Source organism: Strigops habroptila, chromosome 7 (assembly GCF_004027225.2).
Source record: "Strigops habroptila isolate Jane chromosome 7, bStrHab1.2.pri, whole genome shotgun sequence".
Lineage (NCBI taxonomy): Eukaryota > Metazoa > Chordata > Aves > Psittaciformes > Psittacidae > Strigops > Strigops habroptila.
Window position 1 is genome coordinate 29,379,110 of NC_044283.2, and position 20,950 is coordinate 29,400,059.

Sequence of the window (20,950 nt, forward strand, 5' to 3'; positions counted from 1 at the left end):
GCTTCGAGGCGCTTTCGCGGTGACTTTATTAAAGAAACTTCCGATGTGTTCCGCCGGCGAGTGAAGGGAGAGACCGAGAAGACCAGTTCATAACCACGTTTAATATTAGGTACGGGAGAGGTTAGACATCAGCTATCTACTGCTTTGTCACATTTTTTAAATGATAATCTGGCGCACTTGCGCGTTGGTAATACAGCAGGAACAGTTTCACAGTAAAACATTAACGTAATACAAACAGCAACACCTGAAATCAGAGTTTTCTCTCTCAACACTGCAGGTGTATGTCCTTCTGTATGTGATAAAAAATAGGTGGGGTAACCTCAAACATAAACCCAGCTGTCAGAGAATACAGTGACATGTGAAAGTATCTCCTTTTTAACTTAAGGTTTTGAAAAATATGGCCCAAAGATTAGGCATGTAGTATATCTAAAAACTACAGTGCTCACAGTAGCCGACCTTGTAATTCCACATTCATAACGTGGAGAGGGGGAAAGGGCATTAGGACTCATTACATTGGAATTACGCCACCTAATGCTCAAATGCCATTTAAGCAATTATTACCAGACTTAAAAAATACCAGTTTTGTTAAAAACCTGTTAAAAGAGTATTTGCACAAGTTTCATTTACAGCCGTTCTAGAGACAGTTTCAGATAAATCAATAGACTTCTGCTTGCAGCCTTGTTAAACCGTGCATCTAAGGTTTTATCTCCAGTAGAAAGGGCTTCTTATATGTATCTACAACATAAGAGCCAGACTTATCCCTTATTGTATTTACATGCTTTCTTGAATTGGGACGTCTGTGTTGTGATTGTCTGTCAGGCACCATCGCTACAAATCCCATGTAAGAAAGCTCCCTTCTGAATTTAATCACCAGTGCCGTAATTCTCAACTATATGGAAGATGACGGGGAAAGAAGAAGCTGTTAAACTCTTCTGTATTTTTTTAAACAGTGTCATAAACAATTATAAGGCCAAAATACACAATATTAAATAAAAAATCTAAAATTAAGTTGCTGATATTCAGTGAAGAAAACTGAAGTATACAAAATAGTTTTACAATTGTGCGTAAATTTGCAGTAGTTTTCAGAAGGTGCTTTTCCATTTTCAGCTAGTGGTTCATTGTCCAAGTGATCTTCATGTATACAAGTAACCAATTAAAAAATACAGTGCATTCAAGAGCTAGTGGTTCTTCAGAACTCTTTTTTTTTTGTGAAACATTACATCTATTGTAACAGCAGTAATACAATAAAATAAGACTATACCCAAAACAACTCATCATCTTCAGTTGATACCTCGTTTTTACTATTGAAAAGGAAAAGTGACTTTAAGTTTACTTTGGATGTTGACATGTGAAAAGCACACAGAGCATTAGCTCACACTTCAGAAATTGTCAGAACTCGTCCTGGAGAAAACATGATGTAAAACAGGAAAAAAAAATGGCAGCGCCAAGAATTTTTTTCTCCTTCCACATCCTGTTGGCAACTAATGAAAGCTCATGAAGATAATGTAATTACACTGGAGTTCAAAAAGAGAATCTTAAAGTTATAAAACTAGAGAGCTTTTGGCTGAGCGTTTCCCTGAGTCTGTGTTTTTTTAAATTATATACTAGGCATTATGTTCATAGAGTCTGTTACAAAAGGCTGGATTAATAAAGGCTGTTGAGCTACACTGGCAAAAGTTAGACACTTCTATTCTTAAAAAGCCTAAGCAAGAACTGCTGAGGAAGCAATTTAATTCTTCAGAATCTGGTATTTTTCCAAAGGAGAAAAGCAAACTTCATGTTCTTTTGCATTAAGAATTTGATAAATTGAAATTACACCACACGACCCAGGATTTGTGAACAAATCTAACAGGGATATCTTTCAGGGCAAGAGCAAAACAAAAAAACCTCTGGGACTGCTACATAATTGAAAAAACTTTGGCTTTTATAATATTTTATGAGAAAATAGAAGGCACAACTGTGCATCAAAACTATGGTTTTGTGTTTTAATCTGCTTACATTGTTTTCATCAGCACATCAGACTTCCCGTAAGTCTTTACTGTAAAGATGTGGTTTAGTAACAGTAATGAGTTAGCTGTAATAAGCTTTCCATAGTACCCTAAATGTAAGAAAACTGTTGGCAAGAAGGCATCTTTGAAAAAGGCACATTCAGCAAGAGACGAACTCCTGTCCATCCACTAAAACTTCACCATTCTAGCTCTACGGGATACTCTCCAGTGAGACATGCTGTGCAGTGACCAATCTTTCCAACACGCAACTTCTGGGTTTTAAGGCTGTTCTCATTCTCTTGCCTTGCTTTGATGCTTTCCTGCACGGATGACACCAGCCCTTCCACAGAAAGATAGACAACACTGTCTGCTCCTAGAGGAAATAAAGAGTAAATCAGTTAAAGCTGCAATATTGTACCAAATGCAGCACTCTTTGGAAATGCAGTCGTGTTATGGTATGGACTATGATGTCCGGTGGGTCACCCTACTTAAAGAGAAGGGGTATGAAAAATTATCAGACCATAGTAAGCCTCGCCCTTCTCAAATTCTTTGTGCAGGGAGCAACTCACTGAAATATAGACTGAAGGTTCTGAGATGGGAACAAATGTGTCACACATACTGCAAAAATAGAAGTCCAGAGTGTGTATTAAGACTCCCGGAACTCTGCACAGTTTCCCATAGTTACGCTGTAGTTTGGGTCTAGGTATATGCAGATGTGCATCCCAGAGTGGGCACCCAGGACTACAAACACTGGGACTTGGGGGAAAGAAGACCGCCATGTTAAAAACCAATGCAGTTCATAGGGATGTTCTTGGAGTAGGAAGGTTTGATAGCCTTTTCACATCATTAGTTTTCTATCGTTTCACTCATTATTTTGTGAATAATACTGAAAGACTTGAAATATTTCAATGTGCCTTCCCAGTAATCGTGGAGAAAAGAACTCATTGCAATACTATACTATGGAGTATTGAACACATGAAACCAGAATTTACAGTTTTCCAACTGTAATTACAACTATGTTCTTAAACCATTTAAAAAAGTGCATTGCAGCCCAGTAGGCCATGCCTGTGTAGTAGATCTCCTCACTCGCAAGCCTTCACATAACTTCTGTTGCTGATATCCTACGAAGAGTACGTTATTTACTCCATTACAAGGAACAAAAGCTGCTGGTTCTTTTGTTCTGCTGCAAACATGACTCATTCTAGAATTTGAGAGTGTTTTTGACATTCTTTGATGAGTTTTAAATGTTATTTCTTTCAAAGTGAAACACATAATGCAGTTAAAATTATTTACATAAATTTAAATTTGTAGAAAAATCAGTGGGTGTTCACAAATTCCAAACATATTTTTATGAACATCTCATGAAAGTGAGAACTACATTAGCTTTTCATTATAGGACAGATTTTCACCACTTATTTTCTTCCTGGTGTTTTGCCTACTATTGTAAAGCTTCCCAGAAGGAGCTTTAAGTATTGAAAAGCTTTGTTGTCACGCCTTATTTGTAACTTACGATTATGCAATTATTCTAATGTTTTCTATTCTTTGGAGAAATATAATTCACTGTGTTAAAAAAAAGTATGTAGCTAAATTGGTTTGCTCTGTAGGGTACTCGCAATGCAGAACTTAAGTGTATCAGCCTGGCGATTTTCTAGTCAGTTTTGTCACTGTTGCCTTTATGTGTTGTGCTTTATTTCGATGTGGACATTAAAATACTTACAGGTGAAAAGTCTCTTTCTTAGAAAAAGGAAGAGTAGCATTTACCTATATAGTTTGCAAGGTCATGAAATTCAGGTCTGTTGGCAATGAGTTCTTCTTTAGTTGGAATGTTTATTCCCATGTAACAAGGAAATCTTATGGGAGGTGAAGCCACACGGATGTGCACCTGAACAAAAATACAGTTTCAAACCAGACTGCTGTGGTGAAGGTCAGCAGGTCCCTGTTAGGCAAAATAACCATAAAGAACAGAACACGGCACTGCACAGAAATCATGGAAGACTTAAAAATAAGATAAAGTTTTTTTCAGATGCCAACACAGCAGGAGAGAAAGACAGTTTTAAAATTTATTTTACTGTATTTCCTAATGATAGTAAAAGGTTCCAAACTGATTTTTGCTTTGTGGTGTTCAGTCCTTGATGCACGTTTTGGTTTACAAAATCAACTATACACAACATTTGTTCTCCAGTGACAGACTTGCACACTCCATTCCAATTAAAAAATCTTAATCAATTAAACCCAGTGTGCTCTGGTGACTTAAGGCATGTGCTGTTTAAGTACGTGGTTGTACTTAATGCAGTACCCCACAGCTCACACATATGTCAGGAATACTACACCAATACTTGATTTTCTGATCTTAACTAATTTGCTTTCCATTCTCTCTTTATTTGCCAGATAGTGCTTCATAAATGGAGACTTGTTCCTCTCCCCTTAATCACCCAAAAATCACAGTCATACAAAAGAAACTCCTTAACCTGTCATGGGCATCCCTGCCCATGGCAAGGGGGTTGGAATTAGATGATATTAAGGTCCTTTCCAACTCAAATCATTCTATGATTCTGTGATTCACAATAAACATGCACTAGCCATTGGTTTTTTGCACACTTGCCCTTTTAAATAAGGAAACAATGTGTAGTACAAACGAAGACCGGTGCTTTACCCTCCTATCAGTCTTCCGTTTACATCTGTATTGTGCTAACTGAAAATTAACTTACCTCTTTGGCTCCTGATTCTCTCAGTAGTTTTATTATGGGTGAAATGGTATTGCCCCTCACAATTGAATCATCAATGATAACAACTCGCTTGCCTTTAAAATTATCAGACAGAACGCCGAACTTCTTTGCAACACCAAGTTGCCGTAACCTCATATTTGGCTGGATAAATGTTCTTCCTACATATCGATTTTTACAGAGTACTTCAACATACGGGAGTCCACACTGTAAACAGGAGACAGTTAAACAGAATTAAAATCTAAGGAGCTGGTTATTCTCAGTTACTGTTTTTTTTAAAGCAACCTTAGGACTTAGTATGACTTCACAGGAACAAAACAACTTTGAAATACCTTAGTATAGTGGAATAATGACAGAAAAAGTAAGTGCAGATGACTCAGTAGGAGTTCTGGGCGTACTCAAGATATAAAGCATTATCAATACCATTATACTCCATTACAAAAAGAGATCGTTGTAAATATGCTTGGGGGACAAAAAAGGCAGGTTAACATATACCTTTTGAGCATAACCAAGAGCTGCTGGGGTTGCAGACTCTGGGACCGTGCTGACCAGGTCTGCTTCCACGGGTGCTTCAATAGCAAGCTGCTGCCCACACCTTCTCCTGACTGAGTACACCATCTGACCTAAGAACAGCAAGAAGTGTTTTTTCCTGGTGTGCATAATTCAGATTTCCTCTCAGTTTGCTGTACAAATTTCTCTGGCAAGTTTCAGGCATAGAAGTCAGTGAGAAAAGCTCCAGAACTAATAAACAGTCACTCACATAAGATAATTTTTTATTTCCTTCCATAATGTCATATTCTAACATTCACATTCATATCACTACACAGAGAATTAAAATTCAGTTTGCCTTAATCGGGTAACTAAAGGTCCTGTGGATGTTACAAAATGTATTCAAAGGGGGAAAGAAGTAGAAATTATGCCTGCCTGTTTATAACGTGCATATTCTATTTTTAGGCTGTTTTTTCCAGCAGCCAAAGTTTGTGTAATCCTGCTGTGTGCCTCTGCCCACTTACTAACTTTGAATCAGTTGGCAAAATTTACCCCAAACTTAGTAAGAGGATAAGGGGCCTCAGAAGCTTTCAAGGTCATAAAGAATTTGCAGGACAGGAGGGAACTGGAGGTACTGTGATGAGGCACAGCAAAGGGTACAGCAGCACTACTAAGGAATGTAAGAAGCGAGGATATTGAAGAGTAAGAGGATAATGGAAAAAGGGATGTGGGGTGAAATTGGTTTTATGAGGGTGGGGAACTGTACTGGACCTACAGATGGCATGTCCACAGAAAGCAAAGAAGATAGATAGGTTCTTTCTTTGATAGGTATGAGAGTCCTATCTTACATCTTTGCCAGTGAGACAATTTTTGATGGCTTCTACTGAAATAATAAAAGCATTAGACTGACACCCCAAGTACTTAGATAATGCATAGATTTACAAGTAATATTAAAAGCATCTTCCTGAAATAATCCTTTCTTACAAAGAAAAAGCCTAAATAGGTTTGTTTTGTTTAGGGGTTTTTTTTTCAGATCCTATTTCAGAAGTTTAATTTTAAAAAAGTATTCCAAGAACCAATAAAGTTCTTTTCTTAAGTCTCTCACTTTTAAGGGATATTTCCTCTACCTTCATCATGCCTGTGGCTCTTCATCCCTTCCATAAGACTAGGCAGGCAGCCTAACTGAAACCATACACACAGCCAGGAACAGGAAGGTGATGCAAGCTCATAGTCAATGGTACCCTGCTATTATCCCAAATCCTTTCCAGAGTCATTGTTTTCCAGGGTAACATCTCCCACTATTCAGGAAGGAGCTCTGTACGTTACATCTTCTTACCTTCAAAAATACTGTCAGGTCTTGCAAAGTAAACGTATTCAAAGATGCAGAATGCTGACGGATCTCCTTCAGGTCTTGGTACAACATCCAGTGTCTGGACATCGTATCTGGATATTTTCACAATCTCTCCAGGAAGGACTTCACGATAGTACCTTGAAAGAGAAATACACAGCATTTAGAAATGTCCTGAACCTGGATGATAGTTTTGAAATATTAAGAACATTCAACTGACAGGAACATCCTAGTGCAATAATTTGCTTCTATCTATCTTAGAATGTGACCTGAAGTTTTTTAAGACCAACACACTAAGACAAGTGAACTTTACTAAAACAGTATGAATTGATACCCAAAAGCAGTAAATTAATTCTTAGTATCTGAGAATTATGGTATTCTTCCTATATGTGAGATGTACAATACTCAGTCTAGTACAGGCTTCATTGAGGTAAAATATATTTTAATAATTTAGTCCTGGAGCAATACTAGAGGACTTTTCTGTGGAAGCTAATTAACATTATAGTGCAATATAAAAAACACCGAGAATGACAAAAAGCTAACTGGAAATTACATTCCAATTCTCCTATCCGAAGATATATGGAATAGTATTAGGTTTATTATGTTACAATGTTTAACCTTATTAAACATTTTTCTAGATCCTTTAGTGAGTCCTTGGGTGGCTATTCTACAATTTCAATCTAATTCTATCCCAAAACATTGAAAATATCAGAGGTGAGCAAATCTGTGATTATTGACTGGTGAAATATTAGCATTAGCAGAGAGCAGCACTTTCTGGCTACACAAGAAGTTCAGACAAAATCACTTTTTTTGAAAACCTACAGGCTTTTTTATGGTCTTACACTTCAAGCTTCTCTTAACAGAGATTTTGACAAGTTTCAGAAAATGGTTATTCTTATCCATATGTAGAATAAATTGTCTCAAGAAAGCCGCTGTTACCAACAGCTTATAGTTCCTACAGAGACAGGATAGAAGTTCCAGCAAGAGAACACAGAACACCACACCTACAATAAAACACTCCAGAATGGAATAAAAGACCTCTAAGGTGCTATCATGTTGCTGCCTGATTTTGCTTGACGTAGCTTTTCACTTGGTAGCTGTGTTCTTAATGCAATTTTTCACAGTTTTTTTTTAAGAGGATCCAACTTTACTTATTAGTCTAGTCCCAAAATGCACATTCTTATATTGCCTGATTAGAAAATTAAATATGCTTCCTCATAATCTTTCTTACTTTAACCATGTTCTAGTTCACAGTTGCCTTCCACGCCAAATCTGTGGTCTCCTGAAGAGCCTCTTACTCTTCTCTTTTTGTCCAGAGAAAGTATCACACCTTTCTTTTCAGAGGATCTTAGCTAGAGAGGTAATGTGAATGTCATCTCATGTTTTGGCTCTGATAGATGTTTGCACATATGGAAATAGTTTCAGGTCCCCATTATTTTTTCGAAACAAGGAGCCTGGCTCATCAGACAGCATATGCTACAGCTCAGGGTAGTCCAGCCTGTGAGCTACCAGTGTAACCTTTCTGTGATTGAAGAATTATTTTGTAATACGATTCTGCTGCAAACATGTCAAAATTAAAGTTATATGATAACCAGGTTTAATGCAACAATTAAGAGGCACTGACTTTACACAATAAAGTCGTCTTTACTGTTACTTTCTGAACATTTCTTTCTAAATTATTCTTTTACATTAAACTGTTCAAGATAATTAACTGGCAAAAAAGAGCACTGGCAAAAAACCCCACCAACCTTCCAAACAGTCCAACAAACTATTCTTTGATATCTTTCACATTGTAATAGGTTATGATATTTGGCAATTTGAGGTTTAATGTTTAATCGCTGCCTGAGGAAAGCTTTCACATAAAGTGAGAACTGTAGCACTTACTCTGCACCGATAGACAAAAAGCTACAGGATTCAGAAGAGACCACCCATCCTTCTGTTTCACTGTTATCTTTTCCTGAAATGAAAGATTTCAGTTAGAGTCAGCCCACAATTCTTGTTACCATCACACCCCCCTCCCCCAATTACATTTCTACTGCAGTATCTGGGTTGTTTAGGTTGCCAACTGCACAACTGAAGACTGTTATAACTAAAAGGTATAGCATTCCAAAGTTTCTGTAATATTATTTAAAAAAACCCAAAAATGTACTGAATTGTGTAACACAGGGTAGGAATGTGTGTTTGCTTTAAAAAAGTTTTGATAATTTTTCTTGTGGTTAAAAATTACCAAGTTTTGTGAAGATAGGGGAGCATTTACTACTTTGCCTTTAACTTACTTTATTTTTATACAAACAGATTCTAATCTCACTTCATGGAAAATGTTGATTTGCAGGCTAAACAGGACACAAAGAATTTTCCCCATAAACTGATAGTGTACTGCTCTGTTACCATACTACCTGTGACTGAGAGTGCTTGGAATTTAGAAATACATTGCCAATAATCCAGCACTTTCAGCCACCTTACTATGGAAGAAAGGAAGAAACCAGACTTGTTTCTGGACTGTATAGTGGCCCACGCAACTGGCTGTAAGCTGCCCTGCCTGAGCAGGGAATTTGGAACAGATGACCTCCAGATGTCCTGTCCAACCCCAACCCTTCTGTGATTCTGTTCATCCTTGCTTTCCTGTTCGGTTGATGAGATGTTAATTACATTTTCACAAACACTCTATTACAGTTGGGCTGCCTAATTCTGACACTGACATCAGGCTACTAGGATTCCCTTATATCAGTGCTTTCAGGCACAAACTATATGAATATGAATATGAATATGAATGTATGGTTTACCTTTTCCATTCATGTCCCCTACTGGAATAAGGCGACCAATGCAGAGTGGGCGATTTCCATATGGATCACGTACTGCATAGATTATATCTTTATGCATAATTAGCAATGAATATGAAGTTGGTGTTTCATTCATTAAATTTTTTATTCTGAAATGAGACATAGGTGAACATAATCGTGTGTCACACAAACAGCTGTGTGCATTTACAGCTGCATATCGTGCTGAAATTGCTGTTCTTGGTACCGAAACCCATCCTCCTCACCTTGCCACCCAGTCGGCTGTATCATCATTTTCTAGAGGAGGTGTGAAAGCCAGCAGCTGGGTGATCAGCTCACTGTCAGAACTGGTTGACAGTCCTACACCATGCCGCATAAGCTTTTAAAGACACAAACCAAAAGGGTTAACAACATTAAAAAAAAAAAATAATCCCACGTAACACTGCTCAGATTTTAATTAAACACCAAATCATTTACAATCAATCATGTAAAAGATTCTCCACTCTCCATCTACACTTCCTCACCACTGTTTTTTCTCTCCCATCCATTTATACCCTTGTGGCTCTGATCAACAATGGGCTGGGTTCCTTTGGGCATTCCATATATTTGCCTCACTTCAATGCAAGAATATTAATTCTTTTGGATGGATTACATCATAGGCATGATTTCACAATGAAACATCTGCTAAATTTTAATTTGCCTTTTTAACACATACCCCTCTAGCCAAACACATCATCAACACTCGATTAATAGGAATGTGACCATCAGTCTAGAGGATTGGTGAATTATCCCCTAAGACAGTTACAAATGCCTCCCCCCACCGGGATTTTTTCCCCAAAAATGATCTATTTTGATTATGGTGCTGTCTCACTACCCCAAGCAGTTTGGCATTAAGGAAAAATCATAGCAAATTTATTGGAGATACCAACCTTCCTCCTGAGTTGTACAGCATTTGTTAGCTCCCCGTTGTGCGCCACAGCGATCTTCCCATGAAGAGTCTCTACAACAAACGGCTGGCAGTTCTGCAGCTCAGAAATTCCTGAGGTGGAGTACCGTGTGTGTCCAATACCAAGGTTGGAAACATACAGCTTCTTCAGGCTTTCTGCATTGAAGATGTGATTTATAAGACCCATTCCCTTTGGGAGAAAAAATAAAAGTTCTGTTTGATTTTGTTTTCCTGGCAATTTCCTAATTTCTCCTCGTGTTTGTTTTTACAGCAAGCAAATTGAAGAGAAAGGCAAATAACTGGAAAGACATGGGAAAGAAAGAAGCTGAGTAGGTGTCACAGTGATATATCAGATGCCATTACTCTGTTTTTAAATAAAGCAATATACATTTTTGTGCTGAGAATTTTCATGGAACAACCTCTTACTAAAAATATATCTTCCGAAAAACACTGCCAAAACAAATATGTTGTTTAAAAACACCAGACAAAAAGACTGCCAGAAGGAAATTCTATGTAGATAATATCTTTTACAAGAGAGCGGTATATTGGATTTACTTTTATGCTGGGTCCATGATAATGTTTATAGATCCCACTGTCATTCTTGCCAATCTCAGAAGTAAAGCTTTCTCAAGAGATTTTATTGTTTACTTAAAACAGATTTTTCATATAGCCAAGTTGCCTTCTGTGTAAAGCAAAAATGCATCAAAATTTTTTAGTCAGCCATCAGGAGCTTTTGGCAACAAGTAATATGTGGAGGTAAGTTACTAGCAAGAGTAGCCCGAAAAAAACTGCAGAGAGTAGAAATTAAGACTGGGTTCCAGGCCTTCCTTCAAAGTCCTGCTTCTGCTGCTGCCTGTGGGAAACACATCTTTCTATGCTTGGTTTCCTTATCATGCGTGGTAACTGTGATATACACAATAGTACACGTAACACTCCTCTAGGACCTTCAAAGATACATAGGAGAGGTCCAAAGCTGTGAATGGTTCATAACTTGTGCTGTAGGTACAACAACAAGAGAGTGGGAAAGGACAGGAAGGAAAGAAATTGGTTGAACTGTTTGCAGAGCTCAACCAAGAAAGCTTAAAGGAGGTTCAGCTTTAGGGTATTTTCTGCTGTGACTGCTATAGAGTTGGAAAACCAAGAAGCTGTGGTTACACATGTGGTTTTACGATACTTACTATCACGTTAAAATGTTATTGCCTCAAACAATAAAACTGGTATAGGTTTGCTTTAATGATTCAACAAACTTTATGCCAAATAAATTACCATCTCTTGTCTCACAGATGAAATAAAGGTGGTCTAAAGTCTGTGTTGTGTGCTTATATATATCTGTACAGAAATGCAGTCTTGCACTCCTATTTTACTTAGGCCAACTTTATCCTGACAGGAGATCTGACAGGTCCGGTCTTAATGGATGTAGCCAAGTTAAGCAGAGCAATAGCTTAAACAAGCAATGTTGCTTTAAACCAGATTTGGTTACACAAGTACATAATCTTTTAATTGCTGTTTGAAATGTTCCTCAGATTTAGACTGAGCTGGTATGGGATGGTGAATGTGAATTACATCAGTATAAAGAATTCCCAATGAAGACAATCTTATGACTGTATTATACAAAGCTGCTTTATTATTCTGCATATCCAAGTGTGAAACAGTCAGTCAGTCTTTCTCCTCCTGACATTGCTATGTCTATACAAGAGATTTAAATTTTTCCACATCCTGAGCTAGTTAATACAGTACGACAACAATGTTTTGTTACACAAATCTAGCTGAAATTCTCTGGCAGACAAACCTGGATGAGTCCTTCCGGGAGATTTTAAAACAACAGATTAATGTCCTTTGTCAAGGGCTATTAATCTGTGGTCAAAGGCTGGCAACAATCAGAAGGGAACACATATCCATGCCTTGGGTGTTCCAGCTCATACTCTGATATATGTACTGCCTTAAGCTGTTGACAAAGTGAGTAAATTGAAGCAGTGAGAAGCAGGCATCTTTTCCATTGTGTTGTCTCTGCTATGAAGAAGAGTCAAATGGGGTTTGGAGAACAAACAGGTACAGCAGCATCTTAACTGCTGACATTTTTATGGACTAGTTTACAGGTCCAAGTCCTAAATATACTTTCACCAGAGTAACAGACCCAAATGTTTGTTATATTAGCACCACTTCCAGGATTAAACAAGTCATGTAAACTGTACTCCACAGGCTTTTTGTTACACTGTGGTTATTACAGTTTTTAAAAGAGCTGTAGCTGATGAGCATATTGCAAGGATAAAAGAAACCATCACATGCTCTGCAACTCTTAAAATATCAAAGCTGATATGATGATATAGTCAATTAAATTCTTAGCATGACAGCTAAGCCTTGCAGCTCAGTAACATGGAAACACTACAAATTATTCTATCACCTGCTGGAAGTTCATTCTGAGAAGCACTTTCTACTACAGGATTTATAAAGCAGCCCACTTTAAAGGAAGCTGGAATTCCTGTAAACCTTATGGAAAGCTGAAACCCAAGCAGGAGCAGGAATGAAGAACAGATAACATAGTGCTGAAGTTGAGAAAAGCTGCATTCAAAAGCGTGTGTATGTGTGTGTGTGAATCAGGCTGTAAGTAACAGATAAGAGGGGGGAAATGCCTGAAGAGGTGAGAAACGTGATGCCTGAAGAGACAAGATTTTGCATGAGGTATTGAGCAGACATGCATAGATACACATGCTGATGCAGCAAAGCAGTTCTTAGTCTTGGACTGATTTGAACAGTCTTAATTAATCTTCCCCAGAGTCCTCTCTGGTCGTGAAGACAAACTGCTTTTTGATTGTGGTTAGAGGGGACACATCAAGAATTTCCCCATGGTTATTTTGTGATGTAGTTTTATTTCCAATCCTCTCCTCTTCCAGGATGGAATAGGCTGATTATTATTTTATTCCTGATCACTATTCAATACAGAATGATCAGAAATATCCCCAGAGCATGCATAATCCTTTTGAGGCTATAGCCATTTTATGTCTTTTAACATTCCCTGGGATTCTCAGCTCAAGAATGAATGGAGGCTATCTTTTATTCTGTTTATTTTTACCTACGGGTAAAGCTGCCACTTCCCTGAGTCTCACTGCTGCAAGAATTAGTTCTCCATTTGCCTGTGCATAGCCTGTAACCGTTATTTCTTTCCTCTTCATCTCAATAGCATTGCTGCTATTCCAGATCTCCAGAGTTAACATCTTAGGTGCAGGGTGACTTTGGTAAGTAGTTTTTGTGACATCAACAGGATGTTGCTACAGGATAACGTTGGCATATTTGTTGTAAACATGCACTTATGGCAGAAATTGCACAAATAACAATTAAATACTATCACTGACACAACCAAAACAGTCCATCGTAACATGTTACTTTCTAATTATTCTGTTTCCTAGCTGAAATAAACTTTCATGCATCTGTTTGGCATCTACAAAACATTAATTTACATTTTACCTTGTGCACTTTGAATGCCTGGGATGACTCTCCATCACTTGTCACAATTCCAGCACTCTCCTGGCCCCTATGGACAAAATAAAATTAACATAAAGCACTGAAATGCTGAGAATGAAACGCTTTAATACACATACAGTGGATTGGGTTTTTTTCATCTATTCTTTACAACATGAAATTCTGATGTAGGCCTATTTGTTGTTTTATTTTACAGGCTTGTAATTACAACTGGTTTCTTGCCCATGTTATGCTTCATTTCAAAACAGTCACATAAGGTTTGTGCCTAAGCCCACTGAATTCAGCAGGAATCTTTCCACTAATAAGCACTGGCTCAGGCTCTTACCGCAGTCCTATTTCAGTGTGGGCATAAAATAACAGCAGATGCTTAATCTGAAAAGCCACTTTGCAGTGATAGTAGTCTAGGCTGTAGTTGTATGCTCAATAGTGCTACTCTATTTCTGCTTTGGGTGTGTGGGGGAAGGTATTAAGAAACGGATGGTTTTGTCTAGGGAGTGCATTGTGTCTTCCACTGATCACCTCTGCAGAAGCTTTTGTATTCTTGCCTTTACTTAGACAAGCTAGCATTTACACCTCTAAAAGCTATATGTGCGCTCCGATAAAAGCATTTGAGCACATAAACCTAGCATCGGGCATCACAGGTTCTAAACTCAAGCAAAACAAGTCTGGTGTACAGTGCCACTGCAAATGGAAATACTTCTCTTACAGATCACCCTCTGGCTGGCAGCTGTGCTTTACTGCTCAGAAGAGCCATATCAGCTGGAACGACAGCGTTTTTCCAGCTTGCTCCCAGCCCTCCCCAGGCCTTTCTGGGCTCCCCAAGGCTGTGCTGCTGGAGGCAGGCAGAGTGCTGCATGGCTGCCCAAGGCTTGTATTTCAGTCCCTATCCATTGGAAAGCTATGCTTTGCAGACTGGATTGTTTGTGGGTAACAGTGCAAACCACTCCATCTCCTATTAAAAGGCTTCCTGGAGAAAGGTAGAGTGTTACCTCTGACAAAACTGCCCACTGTGCCTGTAACCCTCCCAAGGACTTTGGTGTGCTGTTAAGCTCCCATCCACTCCCATAATAATGACTGAAAAGCAAAGATGTTTTTCTTAAAAAAGGAAACAGAATATTTTTAGAATATCAAAGATGCTACTTGTGCATTAGACTGGTTTAACTCGGCTGAAGTCACTGGAATTATTTAGTATAAGCAACAATATAATTGGGCACAAAAAATCTGCAGAATGGATGCTAAGGTACGACTGACTCTGCTCACTATTGAATCTTTTCCAGCTCCTAAAATTGGTCACTAACGGACCTAAAATGGGTCACTAGCCCCAGCTGTACATAAAGCAAAATTTTAAAGAACATTTGCTTACAGAAAGCAAAACAAAACAAACTTCACACATATCTGAATGAATTTACCCTGTTGTTGACACAGACCTTCGAGAGAAAAATCAGAGATGGAGGAAATTCTAAACCCATTTATTTTAACTCAGGAAGATGTCTCGTCTATAAATACAAAGATGGGTAGTAAACTTTAAAGGCTGATACGCAGCATTCAGCAACTTTTAATTCCAATGTTAATATTACAGACAATTTCCATTTAAATACTGGCACTGTCCCTTTAAACATCAACAAAAGTAGTAGCAAGAAAGAGGGTGTTAGAAAAAGGGAGGCAAACATCCTAGCAAAGGCCTATGGCAAGTCAAAGGCCCTTGTCAAGTAATTGGGTTATGCCTTTCATGTAGTGCTAATGAAACAGAAGGAAGCTCAATATCATTACCACAAAGTTCACACAATTTTATCAATTCAGCCAGATTTTGAAGAATGCAAGCTTTTTATTAAACATCAATAATAACCAGTGAATATTAGAGTTTAAAATGTGCATATATGACCACCGATTCAAAACCAGCTGAGAATAAACACAAAGCAGGACGACCCCATCCACATTAGTGTCGTATCAACCATTGCAGCTTGTTTGGCAGCTGTGCTCCATGGTTCCCAGCTGTTATCCCGTGGGAGGCGGGAGCTGCTGCAGTGCCCACCCCACCAAGGGCACACACGAATGGGTTCTATGGGGTTCTTTTTGTGTGTGTGTGTGTGTGTTTATTTTAAGGCACAAGATAGCATGACCCTCTATATTCCCTGTGTCCTGGGAATATAGAGGACAGCGCTGGGAGGGCAGCCCCTTCCCCCAGAAGGGTTAACACAAGCACACCGCCCCAGCAGCTTCTTCCGCGGGATCCAGGGCCGAGCCCGCTTATTTGGCAGTTTCTCAAGTTACTCCCCTCAGGCAGCTTGAGCCAGTAGAACTAGATCCTTTCATCTCGGCGGAGCTTACTGACAACCAGCCGCCTGGTTTCCTAGGAAACAAAATCTTGGCTAGAAATAGTGAATCATTTCCAGGTCACTTTCAACATGGAGAGTGGAGCAGGGAAGCATTGGACTGAGGAGGAGGTTAAAGCCTTGTTAAGCGTCTGGTCAGAAGAAAACATCAGAAAGCAACTCCATGGCACCCTGAGGAATAAAGGGATATTTATCTACATTGCTAAGCGATTGCAGGAGTTAGGAGTTTGCAGGGATTGGAAACAGTGCCGTGCAAAGTATAAAAACCTCAAGTATGAATACAGAACGGTTAAATATGCCCACAACTCTGGGGATGTCACTAAAACCATGAAGTTTTTCCATGACCTGGATGCCATATTGCGATATGAACGTGTCACACAATTAGCGGCAGAAGAGAACGGCAGGTGTTCTGCAACTGAGACGCAGCTGAACACGAGCCCCACAGCCGAGAGCACACAAGGTAAAAACCTGGTTTTTTGCTTCTATTTCTCTCTCTTTGCTTGAAACCCAAAGGGAACAAAACCGAAGCCCAAGTTTGCCGCTGGAGCTGAAGCGGAGGCTGCGCAGCCCCAACAGCACGGTTAGAACTGACTTGAAGCGCTCCTCAAGCAGGGGAATAAAATGTTAGCACCCACCAGTGTTGAAGTCTGTAAATACAGCGTAATTCTGGCAAAATTATGCTAACGGCTTGTATTGCAGCCTCGGAGAGTACTGGCTGGTGTCAAGGCTTCTGCACCCGGTTGAAACATTGAATTAAGAAAAGCCGTTTTCTTTCCGTTTGCGGTACTTTGGAAGTGGGTTTTGTAGAGCTGCAATTCAGGTGTAAACTTAAAGATTCAAGGTTGAAACTGTCATGAGTTTTTTTAAAATCATTATTTGTGTTACAAGTGAAATTTAGGATTTCTGTTCTTATTTCTCTGTTACTGAAAACTTATGTATGATGACTAAAGGTAAATTAAATTATTTTGTAAGCAATTCAACTTAAATATTTGAGAAAGAGGGATGTTAATAACGTCTCATTAAAAATTGTAATATAGCAAGGGAAGTAAAAATCACCATGTTTATCAGACTATTTTGAGGCAAACCAAATGCATACAACTGCTTTTATTCTGAACGGGTTTTTACCAAATTATTTGCATCTCTTGTTTTATTCAGCCCTCTCTACATATGCATTTAAGCTGTACTTAACATTTCATTAGGGTCAATCTGCTATTTGACATCATACAGATCTCCTTGTCACATTCTAAATGTCACTGAAGCATAAGCCCCAATAATAGTTGTAAGTACTAAAATAACGTGGCTAAAAAGAGAAACTAAAAGCTTAGCTGTTTGTTCCCACAATATGCAGCAATTTACGTTAATTAAGATTGTGAATCTTTTTTAAGAAAACAAAAAACTCAACATTAGTATCAGGGAAGACTCTCAAAGGCACAGAAGGGAGCTGGACATCCGACTGGCTCTAGTACCTTTCCACGTCTCCCTCGATAATACTATTTTACAGGTCCGAGTAAAATAAATTGCCATTTTTCTTGTCATTGTTTACCTTAATGGAAAGCTTGACCTTAATTTCTCATCGCTAGCAGAAAGCCTCTAATCTGTCACTTTAAATTAAAATGGCAATTTTACAGTATTTTAACATGTGCTCTCTGCAGTGTATTGCAATCCATTTTTATTTTTAAACTTGCAGAACCGAGGCCAATACGAGCTGTTACATGAAACTAAGATAGTGTCCTTCATCTGAGGATCTGCCCTTAGATTACCATCTGTGTTTTAATGTAGTTTGCACCGTTAATCCCAATTCACATCTGCTTTAGATCTCTAGCAAATTTGAATTAGAAAAGGTTAATTTCAGTTGTGAATCCCACACTGCAATATGTATTAAAAAAAATTACTCCTGGGTGAGACACACCTAATTTTGAAGCATTAGGACAGTCTGGGTCTAAAGGTGGTATAATTAAATATAACTCTTAAACGCACAAGCGTTTCTGTTCCTCCCTTAAAACAACACAAAACAAAACCAAACCCAAAATGAAACAAATGGATAAACAAAAATGTAAATGCAACTAACTGTAATAATGCAACACTAATGGCAAGAATTTAAATGCAAAGATTTTCACAACAAGCCTAGTTCAGCCACAAAGAAAACACACTAAGATAGAAATGTGTCCTGCAGCTATTCAGAATGCATACAACCATAACAAGGGGCAGAGAGAACAGCTGTGAGAACATCAGCTTTCCTTATTTAAGAATACAGATCGGGCAAGTAACTGCAGTACTAGAGGCCCAGTCCTTTTCTGACTGCAGTTGGAGTTGCAGTGTCTGCCCAACTCAGTACTTTGAAGGGCACTTGTAAGGCTGACATGGCATCTGTGGCTTTGCAGCTCATGCTCACAAGTTCTTCTGTGGGGGCAGATCTGACAGTGTTGATCCCACAGAAGGGAACATAATTCCCTACATTGCTCCCACGGAAAGGAACGTGATTCCTGTCAGAGGCAAAGGCAGCCCACTGCCACTGCCCCAGCAGTGAACCTGGCTGCTCCCCCTCGGGTCTTCAGGAGAAAGGGGACTGCTTTAATGTGGGTATCATCATCCCTAAGGCGGGCAGACCAAAGTACATTTCTGGCCCTGCAGGTTCCCTCCTCAGCTTCTCCCTTTCAACCGCAGAGCCTTACAGGAGAGGAGGGAAAAATGGTCCCTCCCCTCCTTAAAGGGAGGCCAAGTCACCTCATTTTGACAGAGCTGGAGGAATCAAGGATGTCTAGGCTTGTGACTTGGTTAGCAAGAACAAAATGCTGTCATCAAGCTAAAACCTGTGCTGAATAATACTGTCCACCATGCATGTATCATTTTGTTTGAAGAACTTGGTAGCTATACTAATTTGTTTTGTTTAAAAAGCATGACAAGAGACAGGGCATGCTCCCAAAGAAATGACTGTATTTTTACCATTCTGCGTAGCCTCAGTGGAAATACTCATATCCATCCTTAATGTAAAGCTACAAAGCATTCCTTTGTGTTTGATTTGCCTGATTATCTCAGCTACTGGGAGATTGCTGGGGAGGGGCAAGAAGGGGAAGGAAGTTAAAAATAGACTACTTTTATGGGACTGAATAGTATTTCTATAGTGTTTCCCTGAGTTTTTTCTTCATATCTGGTAAAATCAGTTTTGAAAGTGTGATTGAAGAAATTAATACTAAAAATCACAATCAAATCTAAGGAAGAGGTGTCTCAGGACAAACATGGTAGCAACACACATGCCAATTCCCCGCTTTTTCATGGGAAGATGACACTTCTTGCATAAGCACAGTCAGCAGGGCAAGCCAGAGGTGTTCATGTTGTCCTCCCAAAATACATGTTTTCAGAAGCAGAGTTGTAGCTTAAATACTAATTAAAACAGGTACAAGTCAATGTGTTCACCTGTCTTAAAATCTAATTTGTGTATTATCTCAGTAACCAACAACAAAGAAAATCCATGTGGAGTGATGGTGCACTATGAAAAATGGTATCTTTCATTAGAGTTCAAATGAATGACCTTTCCATTTCATTAACCAGTTTTGCTTGTTTCAGGTTAAATTGAGTATTCATAAATCAAGTACATGATTTACAAAAGTTAAGCTCACCTAGTAATTCATGTTAAGTGACTTAACACTCTTTTATATTTCTCTCTTTATGTTTAAATATTAACTCACTGGTCACTTTCCTTGATCACTTTCACTTTACCATAGCAAATGCAGAAATATTACGAAGTCTGGGCAAAAATGCATTAGCAGTGACAATACTGTCATATGTACAAAACTCAGATAGCTACTAGAAATCCAAAAACATCCTTCCGAAATGCTCACTTGAAAATGCCACTCATACATAGTTTTTCATGACTGGACTTAAACATTAAAGATGTCATTGGCAATTATTTTATATGTGTATATATACTTTTTTTTTAATAAGTGTGCAATAATCTCATGAAGTGACTTTTTTGCTCATCAGATGCTTGCTTTTTCCCATCAAACATTGGTGGTGGGTTTTTTTTTTTTTTTTTTTTGTGTTAACAGTTCTTACTTCTTAAAATAGTAACTTGTTTCCCTTTAATATTACAATGTAATTAAACCTGCTCATCCTAGAACCCATGGCACACTTAGCAGCCTTCCCACAGAGTTTATTTCCCCGCTCTATAGGCTGCTTTGCAGCTCTTCAGCAGGTCAAACGCCAGTCCAGGCGCTAGAGGTGGGGGCATGAGCACACCTTTCCCTCCTCATCCGGCCGCAGGGGGAAGCGGCTCCCGCCAGGGAAGCCAGGCAGACAGCTGGGAGCAGTTGGAGATGAGGCCACTGCACCCATGAGTCATTCTGAGCCCTGCTGAAAGTCAGGAGGATTTAGGATAATGTTTTCAAACGCAGTTTTCAGTTTCACCTACGTCAGGGATACCAGGTTGCATCCTAACCGCATCTTGTTACTGTTCTTGTGACGAACTACTGCAGCACCTTTGAACAAGGCAGCTTTGATCTCTGTGACCTCCCTGGCTGGAGCTGACACTAGCTCAACTCCTGTACAGTGAATCAGCATTTCAAACCTGCTGTCAACATGGAATGTTGAATACAACGTATTGCCATAGAACAACTTATAAGTCTGTCCTCTGTGAAAATTAAGCCGATTCAGAACCTGACTTACACGCTGCTTTCTAAACTTACACAGCAATTGCTATGATGCTGCTTTTTAAACAAATGTAGGAATGGTATACTGTAAAAAGCTAGACTGAATCCTATCAGCATTCCTACATTTGTTTTTTAGCAGTTTTCTAGTCAAAATGCTTTCATGCTTTCCCGATGCTATTAATGAATTTCACAGATTTCCAGAATTCTTTGCAGAACATTCTTT

At 38.8% G+C, this 20,950-nt stretch overlaps 2 protein-coding genes across 3 annotated transcripts in view; one reads left to right on the forward strand and one right to left on the reverse strand.

Annotated features, from left to right (window-relative positions):
* Positions 1 to 82: 82 nt before the first annotated feature.
* Positions 83 to 20,950, reverse strand: part of PPAT (phosphoribosyl pyrophosphate amidotransferase) — a 47,912-nt gene continuing 27,044 nt past the window's right edge. The window contains exons 2-11 of the mRNA XM_030491302.1: positions 13,734 to 13,800; positions 10,255 to 10,461; positions 9,592 to 9,704; positions 9,332 to 9,477; positions 8,433 to 8,505; positions 6,537 to 6,688; positions 5,207 to 5,334; positions 4,697 to 4,918; positions 3,750 to 3,870; positions 83 to 2,361 (exon numbers count right to left, since the gene is read on the reverse strand). Of these exons, the coding sequence (XP_030347162.1) occupies positions 2,186 to 2,361; positions 3,750 to 3,870; positions 4,697 to 4,918; positions 5,207 to 5,334; positions 6,537 to 6,688; positions 8,433 to 8,505; positions 9,332 to 9,477; positions 9,592 to 9,704; positions 10,255 to 10,461; positions 13,734 to 13,800 (1,405 nt within the window). The 3' untranslated portion in view covers positions 83 to 2,185. The remainder of the gene's footprint in view (positions 2,362 to 3,749; positions 3,871 to 4,696; positions 4,919 to 5,206; positions 5,335 to 6,536; positions 6,689 to 8,432; positions 8,506 to 9,331; positions 9,478 to 9,591; positions 9,705 to 10,254; positions 10,462 to 13,733; positions 13,801 to 20,950) is intronic.
* The window catches only part of LOC115610194 (multifunctional protein ADE2), a 41,507-nt gene continuing 36,678 nt past the window's right edge, over positions 16,122 to 20,950 (forward strand). The window contains exon 1 of one of the 2 annotated variants that reach the window (XM_030491300.1): positions 16,122 to 16,541. In XM_030491300.1, the coding sequence (XP_030347160.1) occupies positions 16,154 to 16,541 (388 nt within the window). In that variant the 5' untranslated portion in view covers positions 16,122 to 16,153. The remainder of the gene's footprint in view (positions 16,542 to 20,950) is intronic. The other variant, XM_030491301.1, reaches the window with a different exon arrangement.